At 45.3% G+C, this 27,092-nt stretch overlaps 1 protein-coding gene across 1 annotated transcript in view; it reads left to right on the top strand.

The window, feature by feature from the left end:
- Nucleotides 1-27,092, top strand: part of LOC138525735 (V-set and immunoglobulin domain-containing protein 10-like) — a 437,483-nt gene that overhangs the window by 371,368 nt on the left and 39,023 nt on the right. Inside the window, exon 3 of the mRNA XM_069635883.1 lies at nt 25,904-26,041. Within this exon, the coding sequence (XP_069491984.1) occupies nt 25,904-26,041 (138 nt within the window). The remainder of the gene's footprint in view (nt 1-25,903; nt 26,042-27,092) is intronic.

Below are 27,092 nucleotides of genomic sequence, written 5' to 3'. Positions count from 1 at the left end.
GAATGTGCGGTCAGGCTGGGACACCCGATAATCATAAGGCCCTGTTTGCTCCATCACTTCATAAGAACTATGCCATTTAGACAACATTGAATTTTCTGAAGATGGAAGAAGAACATGGACCTTTTGTCCAATGGGAAAAGATCTGATCAATGCTTTCTTATAATGGTAGGCTTTCTGATTTTCCTGAGCCCTGACCATGTGAGTTTGTACTATTGTTCTGACTGTAGCCATGTGCTCTTTTAATCGTTGGGTTGTTTGGGAAATGGGCAAAATGGCTTTCTCCCGTTCCTCCCAGGTTTCCCGTAACATGTCAAGGATATCCTGTGGCACTCTACCATACAGTAGTTCAAAGGGAGAAAATTCTTTTCAGGATTGTGGGGTTTTTCAGATGGCAAAAAGAGCCCACGTTGTCATGAGATACCAATTGTTGCCATCAGCCGCAACTAACTTTTTCAGGATCTGTTTTAAAGTTTTATTGAATCGTTCCACCAACCCGTTATTCTGTGGGTGATAAATGGAAGTTCTGAGGGTTTTTATTTGCAGAATGTCCTTCACTTCTGACATTGGTCGGCTCACGAAGGTAGTTCCCTGGTTGGTTACAATTTCCTTAGGGATCCCAACTTGTGAGAAAAATGGGATCAAGTGTTTAAGGATTTGTTTGGTCATATTATTACGCAAGGGAAAGGCCTCAGGATAACTAGTGGCATAGTCTACAATTACCAGTATGTGACCGATGACCCAATTTTGATGGCTCAAGGTGCCCAACTATATCCATGCTTATACGTGAAAAGGGTACATTAATGATTGGTAAAGGTTATAATGGAGCAGGAAGGGGACCTTTGAGAAATGGTCTTCTGACACATGGCACAAGTGAGCACACCGTTTTCACCTCGGCATAGATTCCTGGCCGATAGAAACGACTTAATGTTTGTGCCTGTATTTTAGCTGTTCCTAAATGACCATCTTTTGTGGCTCTTAGGTACCATTATTTGTGACTGGAGAGACCCGTCTGGATCTGCATCCCCTATATACAGTAACCCAGCCATAAGAAAGAAAAAATGTCCTCGTTTCTCTCTGCCCTCCTCCTCATGCGACACTTGATGAAAGGGTTCTGCTAGTAACGGCTCATTCCTTTGGGTGAATGGCAGGTCTGAAATGATTTCAGGCCCCCCCAGGGGTTCTGATTGATGTTAGATGCTGCTGAATCTGGTTAATAATACATGGTTATGTTCATCTATAAGGTGTGTTTATGCCCTAATCAAATCATGGCTATTGGTGCCCTGTTGGGCCTACACAGAAATCCTTTGCTAAATGGGGATGCTCACTTCTTTGTGGTGTGCCTTTTCATAGTGACTTTCGCAGCTTGTATTTATGTGCACATATACAACATTGAATATATTCTCTCATATTTTCTTACTCCCCTACATTCTCCCCTTTCATCCCTTCAGGGATGAATCTTTCTCTAAACTATCTCTCATAATCTTCTTCTTCTAATGTCCACTCATACACACTCCTGGATATTCATATTTTATGTACATATCTTTGATCTTGGCCACATATGACATAATTCCATGGGGTGCATTTAAGATAGCTGCTTGGCCAGTCTAAATTGGTGTCAATGTGGCACTCAAGGTAACTAGTGAGGTCAGGGGGTTGTGACCAAAGGGCATTGTCTGGGCAAGCGTGTCTGTTCCTGGGGTACCTGTTTACTTCTCCTACCTGTGGTTGCTCATCTGTTTGACAGCTTTCTTCTTTCCAATGAGGAGTGGTACTACCTGTCATAATTGCAAGAACATTTATTTTATTGTCATGGGACAAACATCAGGTGACAATTAAATGATACTTGCACCACAATAATGCCAGGAGAATGAAGATAGAAAACAGAATGCAACAGAAATTTAAGAGCCAATGGGGCATCCATGATGTAAACATTGTCAGCCAGTTGTCTTTAGCGATCCTTCCTTTTTTTCCATGTCAGCTGTCATTTTGGCCATCTGTTTGATAGAGAGACAGTGTCCCATTGTCTGCGTTGTTGGGAGGTGTGTAGGTACAGCAGGAGCTTCCAATTTTCCTGCAGATCTGGCGCCCTCCATTGCTGTAATTAGGTCGAGCACCATTCGGCTCTGAAGTGCTACGAGCCTAAGTGCACAAAGTTCCTTGCAAATTGCATTCAGGCAGTGTTCAGTTCCATTTGAGAATTCCATCAGGTTCCAGCGGATGAGCTGGAGCCATTTTGAATTGGTTGCTACTTGTATCCCTGGGGCCAGCAATGAGGTAAAGAACACCCCAGTCTTTCTTAAAAGGTAATATTGTGTAGGCACCTTTTCCAAGGCTTCATCAGTTTCCTTTGAAAAGTATCCAGATCATTTGTTTCTTTGCACCCTAGGTAAGCCAAATGTCCTACATTTGTTGGGGGCTGTTGAGGGGACAGGGATTCTCTTTTGGGCAATTGTACATGTTTCTCGGGAATGACCATGAGAGGTGCATGCAAGGTGACTAGGGAGCAGAGGCCACTCCACAATGGTGGCAAATAATGGTAAGCCTAGTTGCCATGCTGCCAGAGAATATCCATTATCGTGGCTGTGCCTTGATTCAACGCTGGCTTCTGCTACGTCCGATTGCATGGATTATTGCTGCCAATGGGCACGCTGCCTTTGCCTCTGAAACAAAATAAAGATCGAGTCAGTTTCTGTACTTTTTCAGGTTGTTCGTGTGGATGCAAAGTTGTCAACGTATTCACATATAATGCCCACACATGCATAGAAAGTTCATCTGTTTGTTTTACTTCTTCTTTTGTGAATCCCATTAGTCCCTCAGCGTTGAATACTGCTTCCCCTTTGCCCACTTCTTGTTCCAAAATAGTGCACCTTCTATAACCATCAGTGGTTTCTCTGGACACCATGCACCTTCTTGTTTCCCCATCTTTTCCCATTAATTTCTTGATCTCCTTTCCATTTTTATGTAAACTTCCTTTTCCAAGGAACTGCCCTTATGTCCTAGAAGTTAATAAACGGGCTAAGCACTGTGCCTCTAAGGTCTGCGCTTCCTGCAATAAGAACAGTCTGGGGGTGCCAACAGTATATGGGATAAGCCCACATATATAGCATGATTCATTTACCGGGCTCTGCTGAATTCTTTCATAAAGCTGTACCACATGTTGGTATGATATGATGAGTCATTTATAAGGCGCCTGTATGCAAGTGTTTCTAGGTACCCTCTGAAGGATGTTCATCTAACATGCTACTTGCTTATTTACTCACTTGCCTTCTATGTATAATCATGAGGTTGTTTCTAAGTGCAAATACATTGTCTACCTCTGTATCATTATATTTAGTACCTCCAAGTCCTAATTTTAGCAACTCCGTTAAGAGAATAGAAAGAAGAAGAGAGAAGAATAAACAACATATACCTATCAACACATTTTTCACATTTCTAGAACTATTTTCTTGAGCTTTCTGCTTAATGATTTTTGCACTTGTTCTGCTGTGAAAATTCAGCCCCAAAGGGCTTAATTTTCAGCTGGACTTATTTTTATAGTTCAATATTTATACTCAACTTTTGTTGTTTGTTCCGGTATTGGAAGTGGTTGCTCCTTAAAGTTGAGGTGCTACGCTTGTGTCCTTACGCATATCGGTATGCCAGGCATGGCGAACTTTGAGCTTTGCGGCATTTTGGGTAGAATACTCCACTTCATAGGGACCGGTGAACTTGGGGTCATGCCATTTGCACAGGTGGTGCCTTGCGTAGACCTTGTGACCACGTTGTAGCTGAAGAGGTTCCTCTGTTGGGCCCTTTTGTTTGCTCTGATGTTTATCTGTGAAGAAATGAACTTTGCACAGGTTGACATATTCTTAAGATACACAAATCGGCACTGCAATGTGCATCTGACACTGTTCGTGAGGAAACAGCTGGGGTATACATTGTCGACTCCTTCCTGTAACTACCGAATGGGGTGTCAGGTGGTGGGCTTTGCTGATTTTGTAAGCTGAATAGGGCCAGGGCAGGCAATTAAGCCAGCTCCTTTTGAGGGTATCCCAGAGTTAAACTAATTCTAGTTTCAATAGGCAATTCAGCCTCTCTACCATCCCCTTTGCCTGCGGGTGGTAGGCAGTGCAAAGTTGATGTCTCATTCCTAGCAGTCGAGTGACCTCTCCCAGGAATTCATTCACAAAGTGTGGACCGTTATCTGACCTCAAAGTTTCTCATATACCCCATCTAGGAAACCTCCCTCACTAAGAATCTGTCCACGGATTTAGCATCTGGATTGACACAAGGACCAGCCACGATCCAACGGGAGTATGGGCACATTACCACTAGTACATACCTGTATGTATTGAAACAGTTCACCATATCTATAATATCTATATGGAGTTCTCTGAATGGCCGTGTGGGTGTTACGCTCACCTGGTATCCACAGGGACGCCACCCAACCCTGGTTGGATGATTTGCACTCTCGAACCTTCTCCCGGTCCCTTGGTAAGGCCTCTGGTTAAAGATGGGTCTGAAATATAGGAGAGCTGGATTCAATACCAGATTGTCTTTATGTTTCCCATCTCCCTTGGCCTCAATTCCTTCCTGCCCCTTGGGCCTTATCCTCACCTTAATATTGTAAAAGGTGGATTCTCCATCCTGCTCCTCGTGGCAGGGGTGCATAGATGTGAGGGGCGAGCAGCGACCAAGTTACTTCACTGGTGCAAGCCCCCTGTGGGAAACCAGGCCTGCTGCGACTCCGTAGGTTTGCTGCTTTACAGTCTTTATATGCAGTTCTTATGTTCATCTTAGTTCAAATAATAATGTCTTGCTTCTTTCCTTATAGGGATGGAAAGGTATTTTGGTGTTGTCATGCAGTTTGAAGATAAGCGTGGGCCGGTAGGTGAAAGCGCGGTGTGCGCGATGCTGTCCGGTGAGCAATGCGCGATTCGCGGCGGTGTTTCGCCTTTTATATTGCTAACCTGTGTCTTTTCTCTCCTTGCAGGTTGCGATGTTCCTCGCCGAGCGCTGTAATGTTCCAGCAATGATACTGGCCAGGAGATGACTATCCAGGTAAGAATTGTGTGGCTTTCTTCATTCGGGAGGAAACGTGAGTAAACGCTTACTAATGCTGTCTTTCTTTCTCCTCTTTCCAGGTTATGGTATTCCAGGATGCATGCGGTGCCAGATGATGGAGTTTGTACCTTCAGGTGAGTGGAACTGAAGTCAACGATGGATTGAAGACAGGATACTGTTCCAGGTAAGTTTCGTAGTGTTATTCTCTCTCTGCAGATCCTTGCTTTCAGGTACGCTGGCATCAAAGAACTGGACACGGTGAGCGTTACACTGCCCACAGCAGAACAACGCAAAGCATGTTCTGCTGTTTGGGTGCGTTTTAAATAGTCATAGGTAAAGTAGTCCAGGTAAAATAGTCTGAGACCTGCCACACCCAAAGTAGTCCAGGTGAAGTAGTCCCAGGCCTGCCACACGCAAAAGACTAGACCGCATAGCTCAGTTCCTTGTAATTGAGCTATGTGTGTGCCTCCATGTTGGCTGAACCCCCCCCCCAAGTTAAATAGTCCTAAGTAAATAGTCCCATTCTAATGTTGGCTTTCATGATGGTTATGAGCCTGGCGCCAAAGGCGCCAGGACTGACTCCAAGAGAGTCTTGGATAAGGTTTTAAGGCCTTTGACCTGGCCCTAACTGGAAGCCTGACTTGCCAGTGAGGGCCAGGGGCAAGGGTCATGACAGTGGGGTGGGACAATGTTCCCTTCAGTGTCTTGAGTGTATGTCCAGAATGAAATTTGGGACATTTAGTGCAGTTGGCCATAACTTGTCAACTTGTTTAGATGAATTTGGCACAAACCAGTCCTCATTTATGCCAGCAGCAATGTGTTGCTTAGGTGCGTGCGTAGGGAAATGGAGCTGTTCAAGTGCTATGTTTAATAGCTCTATAGGCATCCCTACTTTAGTTGTGCTGCCTTGTCCCCATACAATGTTGGCTTGTTCTAAGGTACATCCTCTTTTTACCCAGGAATATTTTTCTTCTGCTGGTGCTCTTTCCTGAAATTCGATGTGTTACTTTGATTATGCACTGTACGCCTCTGGTAACCTTCGTTTTTGGGCTGCAGTAACAGGTAGTTTGCTTTCTTCTAGAAAGTGCATATAAGTTGGCTGTTTTGCGTCTGCGTCTGCAGCGGCCTTTCCACGTGAGACTAAGTCTGTTCATTTGCATTGCGCTTCACACTTTACTATGGCTATTTGTACAGGGTCCTTCAATGCTTCGATTAATCTTGCCAAATAAAATTGCATGCTAGACTGGGGACCTGTCTGCCCGTCTGTATCCTCTCCTCTTCCACCTTGATAAACCTGAGTGTACTGTAGATGTCATGTATGTAGATCAGTGTATATAGTAACTTCCTTGTATGTTGATATTTCTAATGCTTCAATGAGTACTATGAGTTCCGCTGCTTGTGCTGAATAATGTGAGGACAATCACTGCTGCATCACTATCTGAAATTCCTCTTCTTGGTTCTTCACATATTTCACTACTGCTGCTCCCGTGTGCCTCTGGCCACTCTCCTGGTGTATACTTGATGACCCATCTACATAGAGCATTTCTCCTGTGTCAAGAGGGTATTCACTGATCTTACTGAACTTGTCTTATTCTCCCTCATATATTGCACAATCATGAACTTTGTTTTGTGGCTCGACTGGCTTGGCAACGTAAGTTGCTGGGTTAACCGTGTGGCATCTTACTATGGTGATGGCTGGATTTATCAAAATTACCTCATTCCCACTTACTCTGTGTGTGGTGAGTGTGGATTTATCTCTCTCTAGAATGGAAAAAACTGCATGGTCAAGGTACAAAGTGAATGGACATCCTGTAACTATGGTGGCAGACTTCTGTACTGCAAAAGCGGGTACAGTTAATGCTTGTTCATATGGAAAGTGTCCTTGCATCACAGGGTCTAAGAGACCACTATAGACGGCCAATGGTTTATGTTTATGTGATGATCACTGTGTTAGTACTGCTGTCATGACTTGTCCATTTGAGTGTGAAAATATGAAGAATTCCTTTTTGTAATCTGGGGTTGCTAATACAGGTGCACTGCTGATTGCTATTTCGAAAACCTCAAAACATTCTGCCATTTCTTCTGTCCATACAAGTGTACCATTAATCTTTGGGACTTCCTTGAGTGCTTGCGATAGGTGTCTGACATGTGTTAAGTAGTCGAATACACATGTGCGCCAATAGTTGCACAAACCTATGAAATGCTGCATTTCTCTGATTGCGTTGAGCTGTGGTGTGTTTCTCACGGCTGTGCCTCTGTCTGGGCTTAACTTTTTTCCCTGCTGTAGATATGATCTGACCCAAGTCTACCACTTCTTTCTGACAGTATTGTAACTTTTCTCTGTCCACCTTGTACCCTTTTTCTGCTAGTATTGTCAGGAGCTGCACTATGTCTTTTCTGCACTGTTCTTCTGTGGTGCTGCATACTAGTAAGTCATCTACGTACTTTAGAATTGTACTGTGCATGTTGATGTTCACTAAGTCCATCTGGAGGACACTATTAAAGACACTGGAAGATTCGCAATACCACTGGGGCAAACAAGTGAGTTGGGATCTTTTTCCTGAGAATGAAAACGCAGTCAACTATTGTGAGTCTGGATGCAATGACATGGTAAAGAATGCGTTCTTAAGGTCTACCACAGAAGCGTAGACTGCATTGGTGGGTATGTTGCATGATATTGATGCAGGGTTTGGCACTAGTGGATATTCTGCTTCCACTATATTGTTCAGAGGGCAGAGATCCTGAATGAATCTCCATGATGCCCCCTTTGATTTCTTCAATGGGTATATAGCAGTGTTGCAAGGTGAGTCTGAAGGCATTATGATTCCTTGGTCATGCAATGCTTTGATTGTGTCATAAATCCCCTCATCTTCTTCTTTGGACAGTGGGTATTGCTTTACTCTAGCGAGTATGGTACCTGCTTTGAGTTTGATTTTAATTGCCCCAATACTGGTCAGTCACCCTACGTCATGTGGGTTGCTCGTTCACAGTTGATTAAGCACTTGTGCTAAGTCTTCGCGTAATTGTGTAGGTGGTGTTGTAGCTGTCAGTATTGTCTGTGGAACTTCCCTGTGTTGTACTACCAAATGACAGGGTATGCTGATTTCAAAAACTATTTCCCCATCTGTGTTCAAGTTTGCAAATAGCTGCTTGTCTGTGATTCCTCTCAATGGCTGTGTGGAGTCTAGGCATAGCACACTTCTCCACTCCATCCCTTCCTCATCTGGGCCTGTTACAATGACTGTGCCTTTCCTCATAATCACTGCATCAATGTGTAGGGTCAACATAGTTCCTGGAGCTTCTTCATGTGGTACTGCTGGTCTAAATAGGAATTCTTCTGGCAGGTGAAATATCACGTTCTGCATTTATGGTAACCAACTGATCAGAATGGTAACTGCATGTGCAAATAGTGCCCCATGCAGTGGTAATGCTCAAATTGTGTTGGTACTGCAAAGTGCCTGTATTACTGTGGCTACTCTGTTGTAATGCATGCCTGGTGTTGTACACACAATTTCCTTGTCAGTGAATTCAATGGTGATGGTCAGCTTCTTGAGGAGATCCCTCCCTAATAAATACACTGGTGTATCGGTATTGTACAGTAATGGTGCAACCATCTCTTGAGTCCCTATAGTCAGGGGTCAATCTTCTGTAAAAAGAAACCTTCCAATGGCCCCAGAAAAACCGTATCCATGCTATTTTCTGTTAATGGAAACCGTCCTTCCCTTATACAAGATAGGGTAGCTCCTGTGTCTACCATGAAAGTAAACATTCTGTTTCCCTATCTTCACCCATGCTTAGGGTTCCTTATCTGCATTTGGAGTGATCGCGAGAACTGGGCCCGTCAAGGCTTGCTTTGGGCTGTCCTATTGTGCATAGGTGTTGGATCCTGGAAGAGGGAAAGGACTGTTGCTCAAAACACTGGATCCAGTGTAGTGCATGCCTGTCCCTCATGGGAGGGCATTCTGTTCCCATGGTACTGTAATTGCCTGTTTTGTAGCTTTCTGTGTGACATTCTGAACTGTATTTGGTGTGGGATACTATATGGGTGGTCCCTCTGTGGGAGCGATTATTTGTATTTGCCCTACTGCCCTATTTGCCTGTATTTGCTGTGCAAATCCAGGGGCATACATTGGCCTTGGAGCCGTAGCGTGATGTGGGGTATAAAATCCCTGTGGTGTCCCTTGTGCATAGTATGGGACTGGGGGAGCTCCAGGATGATATTGCATGGGGTTCTGCTGTGACAATCCTTACACATGTGTCCCATCTTTCTGCATATCCAACATGTCCCTCCAAATCATGGGCTTAATCCTCCAAATCATCCCCTCATCCCATCTGTGAGTTACCTCGGGCCTCTCCCCTATCTCATCGGCTATTGTCATGTGAAGCTGCCCAATCCTGTGATGGTCCTCACTGTTGTTGTTGAATCTCTGTGGGGTCTGTCACTACTTCTTTCTCCACGCCAACCTTTGCTAGTTTCCTTCTGCACTAGTTTAACTTCACCCGTGGAGTACCTGGAGAGTACTGTTTGGCTGTGAAGTCTGTGGGAGAGACTGGCAAAAAGCAGCAAGACTAAGAACAAACGTTTCTGGACATTAATAGGACATTTAAAAGTAAGTCTACTGATACAGACTTTGTTTATCCATTATGCTATGAATGTCTCTAATCATAGATTTGTGAAATATATCTATCACATTTTCCATAGTAAAATGCGGTGTAAATTTAGATGAATTTTTAAGTTCCCTCATTTCCAAATTCCTAGAATGCACTCCTAAATCTGCACAGATCGAATCCAAGTCTGAATTCCCTTCATTGTTGAGTGACGTAAGGATCTCAATATTCTTGAGGTCTGACAAAGTCAGGTTACTCAAAGGTTCTTGTGTTTCAGATGGTATGAAGGAACGTACTTGTGTTGCAAAATACTTTTTTAATTTCAATTTTTGCACAAATTTGAACAAATCAACTTGAAACTCTACATAGTTGGTGTGAATTGCAGGTGCTCAGGAAAGACCCTTATTCAGTACAGAAATCTCTTCTCTAGTCAAATTGTAATCTGATAAGTTGACTACTAGGTCTGATGTTGTTGCGCTAATCTTTTCTTGACTGTTGATCTCGTCAAAATTCCTGGGCGACCTGAGTCTTCGTCTGAACTTCCACTTCCGCTTGCATTTCCCCCTCCCCCCGCCAGCCCCTAGTGTGGTGTTGGCTGTTGGAATAGAGGTACCTGATGGAATTTGGAACCTGACTTGTTTCTGGAAATATATTCTCTGATCTCCTTTTTTGCGTCATCGAATTTCTTCTAAAAAAGTAAAGCCACGTTGGTTTTGTGGTTTGGATCTATTACCTGTATTACTATCTGTTTCCAGGTTCTCTGTTTCTCGAATCTCCTCCTCTGAATCTGGATCAGAGTTTGCAGGAGTAGTATGAGATGAACTGGGTTTGGATTTAGGGCTACTGTTATCATATTTGGTTTGAAATGTACATATTCTGTCAAGTTTATAATCTTTATCATCCCAAAAGAATTTTCTAAATTTTCTAATTTTAATCTCGTCTTGGTATTCTCTCAGTATCTCATTCATTTTCTCAAAATGTTTCTGTTTGGTTGTCGCTGCATTGGTCATGTCCTTGATTTCCTCTTTTACTTGGTTAATTTGTTCTATCACCGGTTTGTGTTCTCTGGTGGCATGGGTCATTAGTAATTCTAACATAATCTTTGAGCTTGAACTCACGTTTTGCTCCCATTTTTCTGCCAAGTCCACATTAACATGGCGACCAGCATAAGTGACACTGCGTTCGGGGCGTGGTGACGTCACACGCAATTATGCGCGTGACGACATCGCGCCGAACGGACGTCGCAATCGCGTTTTTTTGCCGCGAAATATAGCATAATACAACATTGCGTCTAGCGCGAGCAGACATAATTAAGAGGGAACGAGGGATTGAACCCAGGAAAAGGTAGGTCCTAAACAATCTAATTTCTATAGCCTGGATAAACACAATTAAATAGTTTCACTTACAAGTGTTCTGTCAAACCTTTTCAGGTCAGAGGGAACTATCCCAGAGACTTAGAAGAAGATACCACTAATTTTGTTCTGTTATTCTGGCAGTACTATCAGGTGGGCATTTATCCATACAGTGTGCAGACATGTTGGGTCTATTTAATCAGTGCACATCATTATTGCATTCATTTATATAGATGCCAAGAAAGAAATTCGTGATAAGGGCAAGCTTATTTAATACTTTTAGACACCTGACTACAGGAGCACAATTGGGTGGAAAATAAGGATTTTTCACATGGGTGAATGTTTGGATAATTTAAGGAAGGAGAGTAACGGGTGGTCAACTGACGTGGTCACATGACATTGTAAATAGATTTTGAATGCATCAAGTTTTTAATTCATCACATTATTCATAAGGTATGACAATGTGTATTAGATTGGTAATCAAATATTTGGTTCTTTTCTTTATTCTAAATTTCCATGGTTGCTTGCATCTCTCGAAACCTACTTCAACCTGTGTGATATGTTTTTATTTGTAGCATTTTTTTGATAACATGAAATATAATGTTTTGTCTAATTTTATTGTGAATTATTGTGCATTTGAATGTGGCGAATTGTACCAATATAGCCTTGAGAACGACCACAACGGTCGAAACACGTGTCGGCTATTGATGACAAAAATCACGAACTATATAATTTCAACATAAAGACAACATTGCTAAATTCTATATCTAATCTAGTGGTAAAATGGTTATTTATGTAGATCTTTTGGCAAAGCGCTGTACATAGAACATATTTATCACAATTACCACCAAAGTCGGTACTCCTTTATCGACCTCAAAAGGATGAAAGGCTGAGTTGCACTTGCCGGGATTCGAACCCGCAACCCACAGATCACGCAGAGATTGCAGCAACAAGTACTCAATCGGCTGAGCTGTCTTATTGGCTAACATCCTTCAGAGGTTGGTTAAGAGTATCGGCTGAGGTATAATGATCACAGGACCTAGATGTATGACGAACCATTTATGAAGCGATACATAAAGTTAAATACCTATCTGGATTATCACAGGCACAGGGACAGGTTTTTCTGAGTTTCTATTTCAATTACCAATGTAACTTTCATTTATTTGTTTTTGAACAGCGCTTGCACTTTCTTGAGAGTCAGATTTTATATGTTCTAGTTGTAGTCTTGAAGATTTGAGAGGCTAGAACACCTGTGATCAGTGTAATGACAATTACTCACCCTTGAGCAAAGACTCTGCTGCCACTGACCATTTATATTAATGTACCCCATTGACGGCAAGGTTGAATGGATGTAAACTAGACTGTGCATGGTCATCATTTTACACAGTGTAAAAATGATCTGCCTCTGCATGATTATGCACACAGCACCGGAACTCTGAAAAATACAATTGTGCAATACTGGTTTGCTTTCACTGGAAAAAGGGCATAACTTGCTAAAACAATAATAATTCTCAATTGCAACTTAGTTTTCTATCTTATTAATTATACAATCCTAAAATTCTAGGAAAACATGCACAGTGCTTCTGAAGCTGAATGGAAAGAAACCATTCCTTTTACCAGTGTGCATTTTCTTTTTTTTAAAGGCTTCAGAGAAATACATTCTGTTTCAGAGGTGGCTTGCAATTACATCCATGTAGAATAAAATCACAAGAAGCCTTCTGGTTTCTGTTAAGTAACTTGACCTTTGCACTGCCCTCTGCTCTAAACCTGTATGTAAATGTACCCAGGAAAATAATAAAGCTGGCGTATTTACAAGATTTTCATGCATAAAAAGGCCTGCTACTCGCTTTATCTGGAGCCCTGATAAGGCGTGTGTTATGGCCTAATTAAAGCATGGCTATTGGTGCCTTGTTGAGCCTACACAGGAAGCCATTGCTAAATGGGGCTGCATGTTTCTTTGCAGTGTGCCTTTTCACAGTGACTTTCACAGCTTGTATTTCCATGCCCGTTTAGGACGTTGAATATATTCTCCCATATTTTCATACTCCCCAACAATTCTTTCTCCCGTTTTAACCTGATGTATCTCTTTCCCGCTGTTCTGAACCAATATTTTTATGTGGCCCCTGTAATCAGGATCTTTGATGACTGCTAAGACATCTAGACCAAGGCGACAGGCGACACTTGATTTAAAGGCAAGTCTGAGATAGGCTCCTGGTGGGGGTATTAGGACCAAGTCAGTTGGTATCAATACTCAGTCTCCGGGTTGTATCAATTTCCCCCTGCTACTGCATAGGTCAAAACCAATGGAATGTTCTGTAGCTATTGATGGATCGGAAGCTCTGTTGCTAAGCTTTTCAAACTTGAGGGTTCCCCAGTTTGTGTCAACTGAGCCCGATCCCACTTCTGACACCATATGGAAACTCAGACACAAGTTAGACATGGTTTTGGCTAAAGACTTTTATTGATAAATAAAAGGGGTTGGGAAAATGCGTCGCTGTCCCTGCACTAGAGGTGTTTCCCTACCTAAACGCAAAACTAAGGATCTCTCAGTGTCAGAATGTCCAAAACAAAACCCTCATGTTTCCAAAGTACTATTCTGACCCTCACATTCCAAGGAAATGAACTTTAAAGTAAAAGGATAATGTCTTTGGCCTTCAGTGTTCTAGAAATGTTCAAATGGGCAAAGCAATAAGTAACTCCAACAAAAAGTTATAAAAGGATATTGAGCCTTATTCCAGAGGGTGTCTCCCTTCCCCTCAATCATTCTTCATGTTTTCTTACAAACAACAGTTCTTGTCTTTTCTCTTGATCAATACCAAAAATGATTCACAGGTATCTTTGGGCTTTAGGTTGTAAGGATACCTGGTGTACTCTCCTGCCATGGTTTCTCTGCTCTCTTGCCTTCACACCATCGCTCATGTGCCTTTGTTTGCACTTCCACTCTTTAAAAAAAAAACTTTTTATTAACATTTTTAAACATAACCGTGATCACAGCCCCTGAAGATAAACCCCCCCTCCCAGCTCTCCCCACATTCAAATATCCAGGTTATACCCTCCAGGCCTCTCCATCTTTCCCATCAGACGATCCTCCATGGTATGTAGCGTCCCTGAGAGCCGGGCGACTCTGTGGCAACTCCCTTGGTACTCACCATCCCTATTCCCCTCTTTCCCCCTCCATCTCCCGCGCCTGGCCATCCACCCTTCATGGTGGCTGCAGGTTGTTGGCCTTTGACAAGTCATTCAGCAATTGGGTCCAGTGTATCATCACTCTCTCCTCTCCCAGCTCAGTTTCTGCCGTCTGCAAAATTGTCAATTCCACCATACCCCACCTACGGACATCTGCCCGCCACATATTTATAGCCGGGCCTTGTGGGCGTTTCCATGCTATAGCTACCCGGCGTTTGGCCAGTGTCAACAGAAACCGGCCCATCCTATTCCGTATTTTTAGTTTTTTCCCCCTGGGAGTTTGCCCCATATATATACACCTGGCTTCCGTTCCCACTTGGTGCCCAACAGCGATTCACCCCTTTTATCACTTCGTCCCAGTATTCAGCTATTACACCATACTCCCATATCATGTGCCAGAATCCCACCTGGCCTGTTCCACATCTGGGACATTCGTCCGGCAGTTCTTTTTTCATCGCTCGTAGCCTCACTGGGGTTACATACTTCCTGTGTATGATGTTAAATTGGACCAGTTGGAAGCAGGCGTTACGTGCTGTCTTCCAGACCAATTCCCATATCCGAGTCCACTCTTTTTCCAAAATTTGGTATCTCAGGTCTGCCTCCCACTTCTCCTTAACTCCCTCCCAGGGCTCCCCTTCCCGCAGGGCTTTGTAAATCCATGAAATCCGTGCCCTACCCCTCCTTTTCTCTAGCAGTACCCGCAGCACTGGACTCAGTCCCGGTTCCTCCGATACCTCCGCCAGTCTTCGGACCACCGCACCATATGCCAGGAAAAGCCCCTGTGGGAGAGCGAACTTTAAACACCATTCTTTACAGGTAAGCAGCTTTGCACCCTCAAAAAGATCCCCCACCATCTCACACCCTCATTCCTGCAGCCTCTGTATTCCTGCCCTTCCAATCGCCTGGCAGAGTTTCTGATCCAAGCCCCATGGGAGTCTACCATCATAGTGCCCCTCTACCCCTCGCGTGTCAACATACTTCTTCCACGTCCCTCTCACCGCCTCGAACACCGTGGACCTCCCCTTATTACCCAGTGGGTGCCACAGCAGTTCCACCGCTCTCCAGTTCAGTGGCAAATCACCTATCAGTCCTTTTAGGGTTTCCCCCCGGGTTGGTCCCACAGCAGTATCGACTGTAGCTGTGCCACAGCAAAGTATTTCCCATAGTTCAGTAGACCCAATCCTCCCTCCTCTCTATATCTTTTCAATATTTCCAGGGATAGCCTCATCCTTCCCGTATTACACAGTAATTCCCGTTCCTTGGCGTCCAGCATTTTAAAGAAGACTTTTTTCACCACATATGGTATGTTGGTAAAGAGATAAAGAAGTTGCGGCAGGATCACCATTTTGCATAGTGCTATCCTGCCCATCAGGGAGAGGGTTAAGTCTTTCCAAAATTGAACTGAGTCTCCTATTTTTGACAACGCTCTCCCTGTGTTATGTACAAACGTATCTTCCATGTCATGGTACATCCTTATACCCAAATACTTAAATGACTCCCTCTCCCATTTTATTCCCAACCCTGGTAGATCCTCCAATGGGGTATCCCGTAACCCCCGGAGCGGGAACAGCACTGATTTTTCCACATTAGTATGAAAGCCGGACATGAACCAGAAATTCCGCAATATCTCGTGCAGCTCTCGGAGATATATCCTAGGGTTTGTTACATACAGCAGTAGGTCGTTCGCATATAGTATATAGTTAGATTACATGCCTCTGACCTCAATCCCCGCCTCCAGCATTTCCTGCCGTAAAAATGCTACAATGGTTCCAGGGCCAAGACAAATAGAATTGGGGAAGCTGCACATCCCTGCCGTGTCCCCCTACCCAGTTCCCATGTTTCGGATACCCAATTATTGGTTCTCACCATCGATGTTGGTTTATTAAATGACAGGCCCAACCATCTTCATATATTATCCCCAAACACAAATTCCCTCAGCACCCGGAATAGCCATTTCCATTCCAGCGAGTCAAACGCCTTCATGGCGTCAAAGGAGGCTATCGCCATATCATGCCTCTGTGTCTTCACTAGATCCACGACATGAAGGCGAGAGATATTACCAGACGTGTTCCTTACCCCAACAAACCCGCATTGATCCGGGTGGACCAGTTGCGGCGCTACCTTCGCCAGTTTGGTGGCTAAGATTTTCCCCAGAATCTTTCTGTCAACATTTTGTAAGGATATTGGCCGGTACGCCATACAATCCATCGGATCCTTCCCTTCCTTCAATATCACAGTAATCACCGCCTCTCATAGATGCTGGGAGATGACCCTTTTGGAAAGCTTCCTCATACACCTACTGGAGCTGCGGCGCCAGGAGGTCAATAAACCTGGAATAAAATTCTACCGGAAATCCGTCACTACCAGGTGCAGTGCCTTTCCTCATAGTGCAAATCGCACAGCAGATATCTCCCTCCTCAATTGGGGCTTCCAACTCCTCTCTTAGGTCCTTCCCCAGTTTCGGTAAACTTAGTGATTCCATAAGGTCCTCCACATCTGCATCTACATACCCATTCTCTCTACTATACAGTTCCTTGTAGAATGTCGCAAATGTTCCATTAATTTCCCTCTGGGTCCCCACTACTTCCACCAGAGTTAGTTCTAATTTGGGTGAAAGCCCAACATGGGTTTTCCTCACTGATCAGCCAGGCCAGTAATTTACCCATCTTATCCTCCTCCTGAGCAATTGAACATCCCATTTGCTACAATCAAACCGCAACAGGCTTGCCACGGTCTCTTGGTGGAGTTCAAGTTTCTGTGCCAGGCATTCCCCCACCGGGTCTCCCCTTCCCGCCTCCCCATCTAGCTCCGCCACCTGGACTTCTGTTCGTCGTAACATGTCAAGGAGCCGTCTACGCATACCTACTGTCATGGACTGACACTTCCCTCTCATGGTCACCTTGAAGGCCTCCCAGAGTAACTCCCTTACTCTACTGACCCCTCATTTAGCTCAAAGTAAGCTGTGATCCCTCCCCGAAGTTCGCCAACAAACGCCCCATCCCCTAGTGCCTCTTTCTGCAGTCACCATAGCCGTCGGGGGGATCTATCATTGGCCCTGAACATTGTGACCACTAAGGGGGAGTGGTCTGATAGGGTGCAACCCAGGTATTCCAGCTCCTCAACATATTGACAGTGTTCCCTTCCTGTTAGGAGTTAGTCCAGCAGGGAGTAGGAACCATGCACGCCCGAATAGTAGGAGTACCCCTTTTCCTCCCCATGTCTTTCCCTCCACACCTCCACCAGCTCGAGTTCCTTCATTATTCTATGGAGTGACACCGTCATGGGCTTCTTAGGGACCCCAGACCCGTCCAGGCGCTCATCCAAGTGACAGTTGAAGTCCCCTCCCCACACCACCATATCTCCCCTGTATATCGCCATCATGCGCAGTACCGACGGAAAATATTCCTTATCGCCAACATTCGGTGCGTATGAGTTGACCAGACAGATTGTTCTACCTTCCCGTAGGCCCACCATAATCACTGTCCTACCTGCCTCGTCTTTCAGCACCGTCTCCACCTTCAGTGGTACCCTTCTAGCTACCCATATGAGCACCCCCCTAGCTTGGGTTGAATATGTCGTTCCAACTACCTGTCCTCCCCATAGATTCCCCAATTTTCCTAACTCCTCCTTACTCATGTGAGTCTCTTGTATAACAGCAACTTGTTTTCCTTGCCTCTTCAGAATCTCCCCCACTCTCCGTCTCTTCTGGTACATCCCCAATCCCCGGACGTTCCACGTCCCAATTTTTAGGCCTCCCATCCTACCCATCGAAGTTGCTGGAGCCCTTTCTCAAGTCACTGCTCTGTCCCTCTCGAGTACCTCTCTCCCAAACTCCCCCTCTCCACTGCCGCCAGTTCCTGCGCCCACACACCCGCCCTGGTTCCTCCATACCTCTTGTAGCTGCCATCACAGACCCCCCATCTCCTTGTCCCTGGACCCTATTCCTGTGCACACCCATTCCCTGCTTGGTGTATTCAACTCCATTACCCCCCAACTTGCCTCCCCCTCCAACTCGTCCCTCTCCCCCTCCACCCTTCCCAAATGTCTTAAACACCCCAACTGTGGCGTGTGGGTGACTCCCCTCCTGGTTCTACCCCGCCTTTCCCAAAACGTGGACCCCTTGACTTGTCCATCCCACCTTTTCCCCACTACTCATGGGAGGCAGTCAATGGTGTCGTGGGGGGGGGGGTTTCCATCGTACCCCCATCACCTCTTCTCCGTTGCAACTGCTCCTTTTTGATTCTCCCTCCACATACCCCAGTAGCGAGTTTATGTGGACCCATCCCATGCTCATGCCTCGCCGTTGTCACCCCTGTGTGCGAGCCTGCGTTGTCGCCACAGCGCCTTCATCTTGGGGATCCCTGCTCTGCTGCACAGTGTCTAGCCAGTCCCAAACTTCCTTCGATGATGTGAAGAGCCATGCCTTGCCTCCCGATATGACCTTTAATTTAGCCGGGAAAAACTTCATATATTTAAAATTTGAGTTCTCTAAGGCAACGTCGTACTGTATCATATGTCCTCCTCTGGCGTTGTACTTCCATCGTAAAGTCTGGGAAGATATGCAGTTTCGTGTTTCCTATCTCGTACAAGCCTACTTTACGGGCTTCTTGTAGAATGGCGTTCCGATCCCGGAAGGTCATTATTTTAGCCACCGTCAGCCTTGGCGGGGATCCCAGAGGCGTGGCCTTCCCCAGCACACAATGTGCCCATTCCACAGTGAAGAACTTGGATAGACCTTTCATTCCCAGTACCTTCAAAATCAAGATCTCCACAAATAGCTCCACGCTGGGGCCTTCTTCTCTCTACGGGACTCCGATCAGGCGGATGTTGCAGCACCTGGAGCGGCCTTCTGCATCCTCTGCTCTTGTTTCCAGGGTCCTGGTCGCCCCCACCAAGCCTGCGACCTAGTTCTTGAGAAGTTGGATGTCATCCTCCACCGTACTGACCCTCTGTTCCACCTCTGTGACCCTTTTGCCCATTTTAGATCGGCTCCTAGCAGGGAGACGTCCACCCCCACTTGCTTGATGCTCTCCTGCAACGTGGACCTGGTGGCTTGGATTACCTCAATTAACGAGTCCAGAGTCACTCCACTGACCCCCCTCCAATTGCTCCTTCCTCCACAGTCCGGTTCATCCCCTCCTGTTTTTGCACCTTATCTCTCGCCTCTGTGTATTTCTCCATCCATTGCTGGCCCTTGACCATTTTGAAAACGGATATGTTCTCGGTTTGGTTGCAAGCCCAGCCCACAGGTCTTCACGGTATGTCTCTTGTCAGCGACCTCATGTAGCTGTGTGGCGGGCTCTCTCGTCTGAATCTCCCTATGTTACCTGATCAGGGTAGCCACCAACGTGGGGGCCTCCTCAGGGGGGTGATGGTTACTGCCTGCACCCTTGGATGTGTGAAGGTTAGGTCCCTGTGTTGGTGCCGCTGAGTACTGTTCTCTGGGGTCTCCCCCAGGGGGGCCTTCACTCCCAAAGCTCCCTTCATGTTTTTATTTGGCACCAAAGGGCCCCAGAAGGCGCACCGTATTGGCAGGGTCCAACAGGAAGGGGGCCTGCTGTTATATCTGAGCTTTAATGTCAGTGCTGGTGCCTGATTTCAGTGTTCCAGTCCTCTACCCACACTGGCTCCCTCCCCAGCCCGGCCACTAGGGCAGTGTATTATAGCCAGCCGCTGTGGCGCTGCCTAGTGCCAGTATCCAGGGCTTGCCGTGAGATCGGAAGACCCACATGCGACAGCCGGCTCTTCTCAGTGCAGTCCGTAGCCTGATTTCAGGTCCCCTTAATGTGAGCCTGGTCCGCCAGTCCATTGTCACTGCGGGGGGATCACGGGGCTTTGTGCTGCAATTCACCCGCTCACCTACTGAGTGTTCTGCTCCTTCCTCCACCTCCGAGCGCCCCGTCCTCCGTCCTCCAGCCGCCCGGTGTTGGATTCAGTCCCCCTCCTCGCAGGACACCATACATCATGCTCCCGGACATCTCGACGTTGTGTGGTTGCGGAGCGCCCTCGCTCCTCTGCTCCTTGCTCCACCTCTCACACGGCAAGGTTCTGTGGCGGGTCCCCGATCCCCACGTCAGCCACCTTGTGCACAAAGGGATTTGGCGGGTGTTCAGAGCACTTTGTGCTTGTCCCCGGTCCAGGTCGGGATATCTGCAGCTCTCTCCAGGCGCCTATGGCCGGCGCTCTATCCCGCCCAGCCCAGCTGTCCATGGGTTATCTCTGCCCTTTTTCAGCAGAGTGTGGTGGCCATCTTGGGAGCGGAGTCGCTGCGTCTCAGCTCCCCAAGGCAGCCCGAGGTTCTGGCTCTCACACCGCATGTGTTAGCCCTGCAGGGGCACCATTCACAGCCCTGCACTCTCACATTCAGCCACCTTCTACGTAACTTTATTGCATCAGGGATATGTCACAGGATATTAGCAGGATCGGGCCGATGGTACGGAAGCTCCATGAACTACGTGCACATCGTCCACTGGCTGGCCACGCCTCTCGAACTTCCACTCTTGGTAATTCACCACCTTAGCCTTTTTGGCTAGCTCACTTTGTCATAAACTGACTTGTTGCTGTTCCTTACATGTATATCTGGCGTATATTGTCAAACTTCAAAGATTCCCTTCTTTAGCAAATATATTTTCACTTTCTCTCTTTTGGGTTTAATGCATACATTTCTCTCTCTCTTTCTCCTGTCTGTTTTGTCCAATTACTTGCATGCGGCGTGCTCGACCAATACACCCCGGTTTTCCCTTCGTCCCAACGTGGACAGTTCTTCATGGCGTTCCTTGTCCTTCTCGCAGGTTGCCGAAAACAGGTTGTTGGGTGTTTTCTTCCTCGCAACCATCGGCTTTCCGCTTCCCTGCTTCCCATGGTTCCAGCTGGGCTCCTCTGCTTCGCACGGTAAGTGTCTTGCTGCTTCCTTTTCACTGATGGACACCCAGGAACCCTGCTCTGGCTTCTGGCGTTCCTGGCATGTGTAGTTTTCCTCATACAGCTGCCTTCTTCTCATCACCTGAAACGGTTGGCTCCACTCTCTGCTTTTCAGCAGATCGATCGCACAGTATGGAGCAAGCCGCTCCCACCAGCTGTCTTCCATGGTTTCTGGCGGTCCTGTGTTAAATGCCCCAGGCACAGGTGTGTGCTCCCAGTAACTAGAGCACTGCTTGGGCTCAGGGTTTCTTTTGCTCTGCTTTCCTATACGCCTCTTCCTCGTCAAAGTGTTAAGGTGTTTCTGGGAACAGTAGTCCCTTTTGGATAACTTGCATGAAAACATTGGAGGAATGTTCTTAATAGGTTTTGATGGTAAGGCAATGTTTGGGAGTTGGTTAGCAGTTTGAAATTAGAGAGATTCAACAGCAGGGGAGGAATAACAATAGTCCATTAGAGTGTTACAAATGGGAGGTTTGTCCTGCAAGGGCAAAAGAAGGGATACCATGTCTTGTCTGCTGATACACTCACTCCCTCCTGGAGCCTGTCTCACCCATGTGATCCTCCCTCATATAGCCTCCCCCAGGGTCCGAATCGGGTAGCGGCTGCCATCACCTGGGCACATGTGGGGAGGTCACTGCCAGAAAGGTAGTGATGATATCATTGGATTAATCGCATGCCTCTTCCGAAAAAGCACTGACTCCAGCACCACACTAGGAGGCGCACACATACATACCACTTAGTTGGCACCATCTTTCATTCATCTCGTACCGTCCTTATGGAGGGGTTAACGGGCTTCCACTATCAAGACCAACCTTCAAAGCACTCCTGCTGTGTAAGGGAAGCACCCACACAGCCACCACCAGTTCTGTGTCCAAGTACAGACCTTTTGCAGCACTGTCTTGATCATGTAAGCATGGAGAGGATCCCATGAGTAGATCTTGCTCTGTGACTTTAAGAAGATGTGGCCCTTTGGTTAGAGCAGGTTTCAGCATGATTTATGATCTTGGATGCCTAACAGGTAACACTGCAGTTGGGCACCACTGAACAGATGTGGCAAAGAGCTGAGAGGTATATAAATCGGTCTGTGATCTCCCTACAGGTAGGCAGGGTAGCACTGCAAAGTATGCACTAGAAATAAGCGAAATACTGCTTGCCATATCCAATAAAGAAGTAAGCCACATTTTTATTAAACATGCGTCCCTTTACAATTACACTTTTTGGCATTTAATTTATCAATCTTTGGAAGGATAGAGGGATGAGTTGACCCACCTGGGATTCAAATCTGGGCATATGCCTAACTACATTAAAGATAACAAAGCCTCACTGTAAAAGAATGCTCTTTCCTATTGTTACTTTGTCCTTTTTTAATTAGTTATTTCATACTCTCTTACCATTTGTCTTTCTTGTACCATAACCTGGAATACAGGGAACACATTTCCATTCATTAGACACTACTAGCTTGTGTTGTAACATTGTTAAAACCTTGTCCGAAACTTAAGAAAAGTAATTTCACTACTTAAAAGGGCCAATATTATAAGTCAGGGAATCATGTGATATGATGTTGCAAAAACACATCTTCCGAGTATATCTAAGGACAATGTTACTAAAGCACTGACAATTTCCAATATTAGACTTTGCCTCACTCTGTAAGCCCAAAGCAGACACAAATGCACTCAGTGCCAATAACCAATCACATCCCTATTTCATTCCGGTAACACAAGTACAGACCCTCACCAGAAGTTCCTACAATGGAGAGAAGAAAGAGCCCTATAAATCACAGGTGGCACAGTTTGGCCTAGAGACCCAAGCGTCTCATCACTGATGAAGCCCAACAAGGCTGAAACATGTCTAGGGATGCTTGTGGTCTCGTGCAGAAGGGATGTGATCTAGCAGTTTGGGCTGGATTGCTCCTTTTGGGGTGGGACCAAGCCTAATTTGAATATGGTATTTACCCTTCTTTAATGGCTTGGCAGGCGAAGAGCGATGGTCTGGAGGTTGGCCAGAGCAATGCCACAGGTTAAGATTCATTCTAACCCTTTCAGTGATCACCTTGAGTGTTTTGATATAGTCACTCCTACTGGGTCGGGTATGCCCAGATGTGCCTCCCATGCCCGCTGGGCCTGGAGACCCAAGCTACTCATCACTGATGAGGCCCAACAAGGCCAAAAACTGTCTGGGGATGTTTGTTGTCTCGTGCAGGAGGGATATCACATAGCAGTTCAGGCAGGACGTTTGGGGTGGGGTCCAAACCTGATTTGCATGTGGTATTTTCCCTTCTGTATTGGCTTGGCAGGTGAAGAACAATGGTCTGGATGGTTGCCCAGAGCCGATGCCAGAGGTTAAGATACATTTTAAACTGTCCAGCCATTCTTGTGTTTTGCTATAGTGTGGGTTGCAGCAGCAGGAGGCTCGAGTTTGGTGAAGGTTAGAGGTGAAGTGTGGTGGGGAAGGTTTTAGCTGGAAAGAAAGAGAGCGGTGACAGCCGGAGGGAGAAGGAGCTGACATCTACAGGGGGGTTCCCAGGAGGTGGTGGGATCAGAAGAGAAAGAATTGGTGAGACCAGAAGGGCAGGAGGTGGTACTAGTAAAAGAAATGAGGAAGGTTGTAACAGCCAAGCAAAAGGTGGCTCAGGATGTGCCTATGACAGAGTTGGAGGAGAGCCTATTTGGTGGCAAAGAGGTGAGATCACAAACAGCTGAGGGTGGTGGCAAGGTGGCAGCAACAAAAACAGCCAAACGTGGGAGAGAGGAGGTGGCAGCGACCAGACCAACCCAAGGTAAAAAGAAGAGGTGGTGGAAACAGGAATAGTCGAGGTGATAGAAAGGAGGTAGTAGCAATGGGAACAGCCCAATCTTATGGTGGTGGCCATAAGATCAAACCAAAGTGCTATTGAGAAGATGTTCTCAGATAAGGAGGAGGAGATGGACACCAAAGTAAAGAAAGAGATGACAATTAGGGAAATTAGGTTGTATATGAAACGGAGGTAGGAGAAAAGACATCTCAGAATGAGAAGGAGGAGGGGAGTGAAGAGGAAGAACTAGATTTTGTTCACGAGAAGTGGACGGTGAAATAGGACAACTGAGCAGAGAGACCAGGACTTTATTAAGGATCTAATCTGAGGAAGAGTACTGATGAAAGAACAATCAGTTGGAGGAGGAAGGTCATAGATGACCAAGTCAGGTCCAGAAGGTACGAGTAGGTTGCAGTGGGGACAGGGGATTGCGCTGACATATTCAAGAAGGAAGGACAGTAGGAACTGACCCGTCTGCCTCTCTTCTGGCCGACCCCTTCGTCATCTGTGAAGACACCCATAGAGTGTTACAGGACATCAGGGGCTGGATTAGTTGTGGGATACGGGACCACGGAAAGCCCAAAATTAGCCTCGCTCAAGCAGAAAAAGTGTTTGGGTTCCCCTTGAGCCTTCAGCGCCAGAGAAGAGTGATGTGATCCTTCTAAAATGTTTGTAACCAAAAACCACTTGTGAACTGTATGGACTAGGACTGCTCCTACAGAGGACTGAAGGCCTAACTGTGCATAAAAAGAGAGGGAGAACCTTGGAGAAGGTCATCCTGTTTTGTTACCCCAGTTGGAAAAGACTCCATATTTTACATTTATTTTTATTTTTTTTATTTTTTTTATTTATTGAATATAGTTGAAATTACATCAACTTTTTCAATTTATAAGAGATGGAAAAATACATAAACATCAAATCCAAGTAAAAATAAGATTCATAAAAATTTACAAAATGCTACAATATTATCATACAGATTTATCGGAAAGAGATAAACAAAGCACCCTCTTTTTTTTTTAACTTCATTCCATATTTAAGGCTTTTAAAAAATTGATGGTTGGAATTCTTATGCTCATACATTCAGTGGTTGACAAGGCGATCCATCTATTTCTAGGATCAATTTGCGCAAAATACGCAAAGTGGTTAATAAAGTGCAATCTTCTTAAAGTGGTAAGTGCAGGACAGTCCAATAATAAGTGTTGTAGAGTTTCTCCAATCGTTATATTTTTGCAAAACCTACACCAGTTGAGGTCAGAGGGAATTTGCTTTCTTCTTGTTTTAACCTCACGGGTGGGCCAGATGTTAAGCCGCAAACGAAGAATGGCCGTTCTTATAGCAGCAGATGGTGCCAAGCGTAAATAAGCAGCAGTGTCTTTATAACGCTTGGGTCCAAAGATTGTAGAATCAAAGTCTTTGTAGGTTAAACACTGAGTTCTAGTGTCAATCCAGTCCATCATATACACCTTCTTCTTTGTTTGCTCCGGATGAAATACAAGAAGCTCAAGTGATATGTCAGCGTTCACCATGATTGATAAACTTTTTGTAGACCAATGTCTCGGAAATTCTTCTACGGAGCTAAGCAAATACCTAGAGATGGAAGATAATGTGGAATTATCACATGTGGATAACAAGCATTTGCGAAATAAGGCACATAGACGCCAGGCAGTTAAAGAGATTAATCCCAATTCATAGCGTATCAACACACCAGGAATACACTGTGGAAGATTTAAAGTTGCACGCCAAAACATTTAAGTTGCCCCCACTTGTGTACAGTCCCCCCAAAAATAATTAGAACTATGTTACTTGACAGTCACATCATTCTTGATCCCAGGGCTCTGTATCTCAGAATAGGACCTGTGTGGACATCCTAGCTGCATGAAAATGTGTTTTATTCACTTGAGACATTGGGCTTGGCCTCAGAGAGTTTGAGATTCCCTAATGTACACTATGTCCCACCAATGGAGCTCTGTGTCTCATATACTTGTCAATTTAATTCCAGGTAATCTTGGCGTAGAGGAATCCATTGGGACAATCATTGGCGTGGTGGTAGCAGCGGTTGGCGTTGTGATTGGCTTGGTTATCATTTTGACCCCTCGGTTCAGGAAGCACCTCCCATGCATAAAACGACAACCTCAAGGTAAGAGGTCAGCGGGGTCTGCATCCATTTATGAAAACTCATGTCCTTGCATGGAGCCCAATCAAAAGACAATGCTCAATTGGAGTTTCCCTTGCTACTGAAGGTGGAATTTAGTTGGATCCATCAAATAATATGTTAAGTACAACAGATGCACAAAATACTTGTATCTCCTCATACACATTGAACAACATGCTTAGTCTATGCCTCCTTTTTAAACATCTATTTACTTGCATGATATTGAGTTATTACTACAGGACTGTTTTCCAGCATTGCCTATTCCTACATATCCTAATGAAAAGGAAATGCTCACCATCATTTTAAAAAGCACTATTGCCAGAATCCTCTTCCTCCCTGGGACTTTTTAAATAAAATTTGTATTGGACACAACTGAGAGTACAAACAGAGAACATGTTGAGACAAAGTAGATGCAGGTAAAAAGAAGCACACATCATAACTTTCTTTTTTTTTTTTGTTACAAAGCCGTAATAGATTTGAAAAGCAAACTAAAACATTTAGCAGGACAAATTCTATCAGAATTGACAAAGGATCTAAACGGCTTGAGCCCCTTGGCTGGACGTGTGATACCTGAGAAACAGGTCTGAACTTTTTTTAACCGTCTAGAAGGGGAAATGTTAGGCATTACATAAAGCCCAGATGAGATGACGACGGATGTACAAACAAAAGGGAGGGTTGGAAAAGGAAGGGAGGGCAGAGGATGGTAGACAGTTAACAGTGTATGAGTTGCAAGGGGGTCAGGCATAGGAATCATTAAATGCTGCTGAGATAGAGTTGAATTTCGTCTAGCAAATCTTCCTCCCTTAAGGAGACAAGATCTTCTATCCAACCTGCACACCTTCAAAATGACCTTCTTGGCAATAACAAATACCATACGCAACCACTCTTCCACAACTTATGACAGCTTCATGCCATACGAGGGTGACACTAAAGAGAAATTGGAGAGGGTCCTTAGTGATGGACCATAGAGCATGCCTCTTTTGTACATGCCCAAGTCTGAATGTGATAATGTGCCCTTGGACATTTTAAGTGATGT

The sequence above is a fragment of the Ambystoma mexicanum genome, chromosome 7p, assembly GCF_040938575.1.
Source record: "Ambystoma mexicanum isolate Mex_15411 chromosome 7p, UKY_AmexF1_1, whole genome shotgun sequence".
In the NCBI taxonomy this organism is placed as follows: domain Eukaryota; kingdom Metazoa; phylum Chordata; class Amphibia; order Caudata; family Ambystomatidae; genus Ambystoma; species Ambystoma mexicanum.
This window is presented reverse-complemented; position numbering and strand designations above follow the sequence as displayed.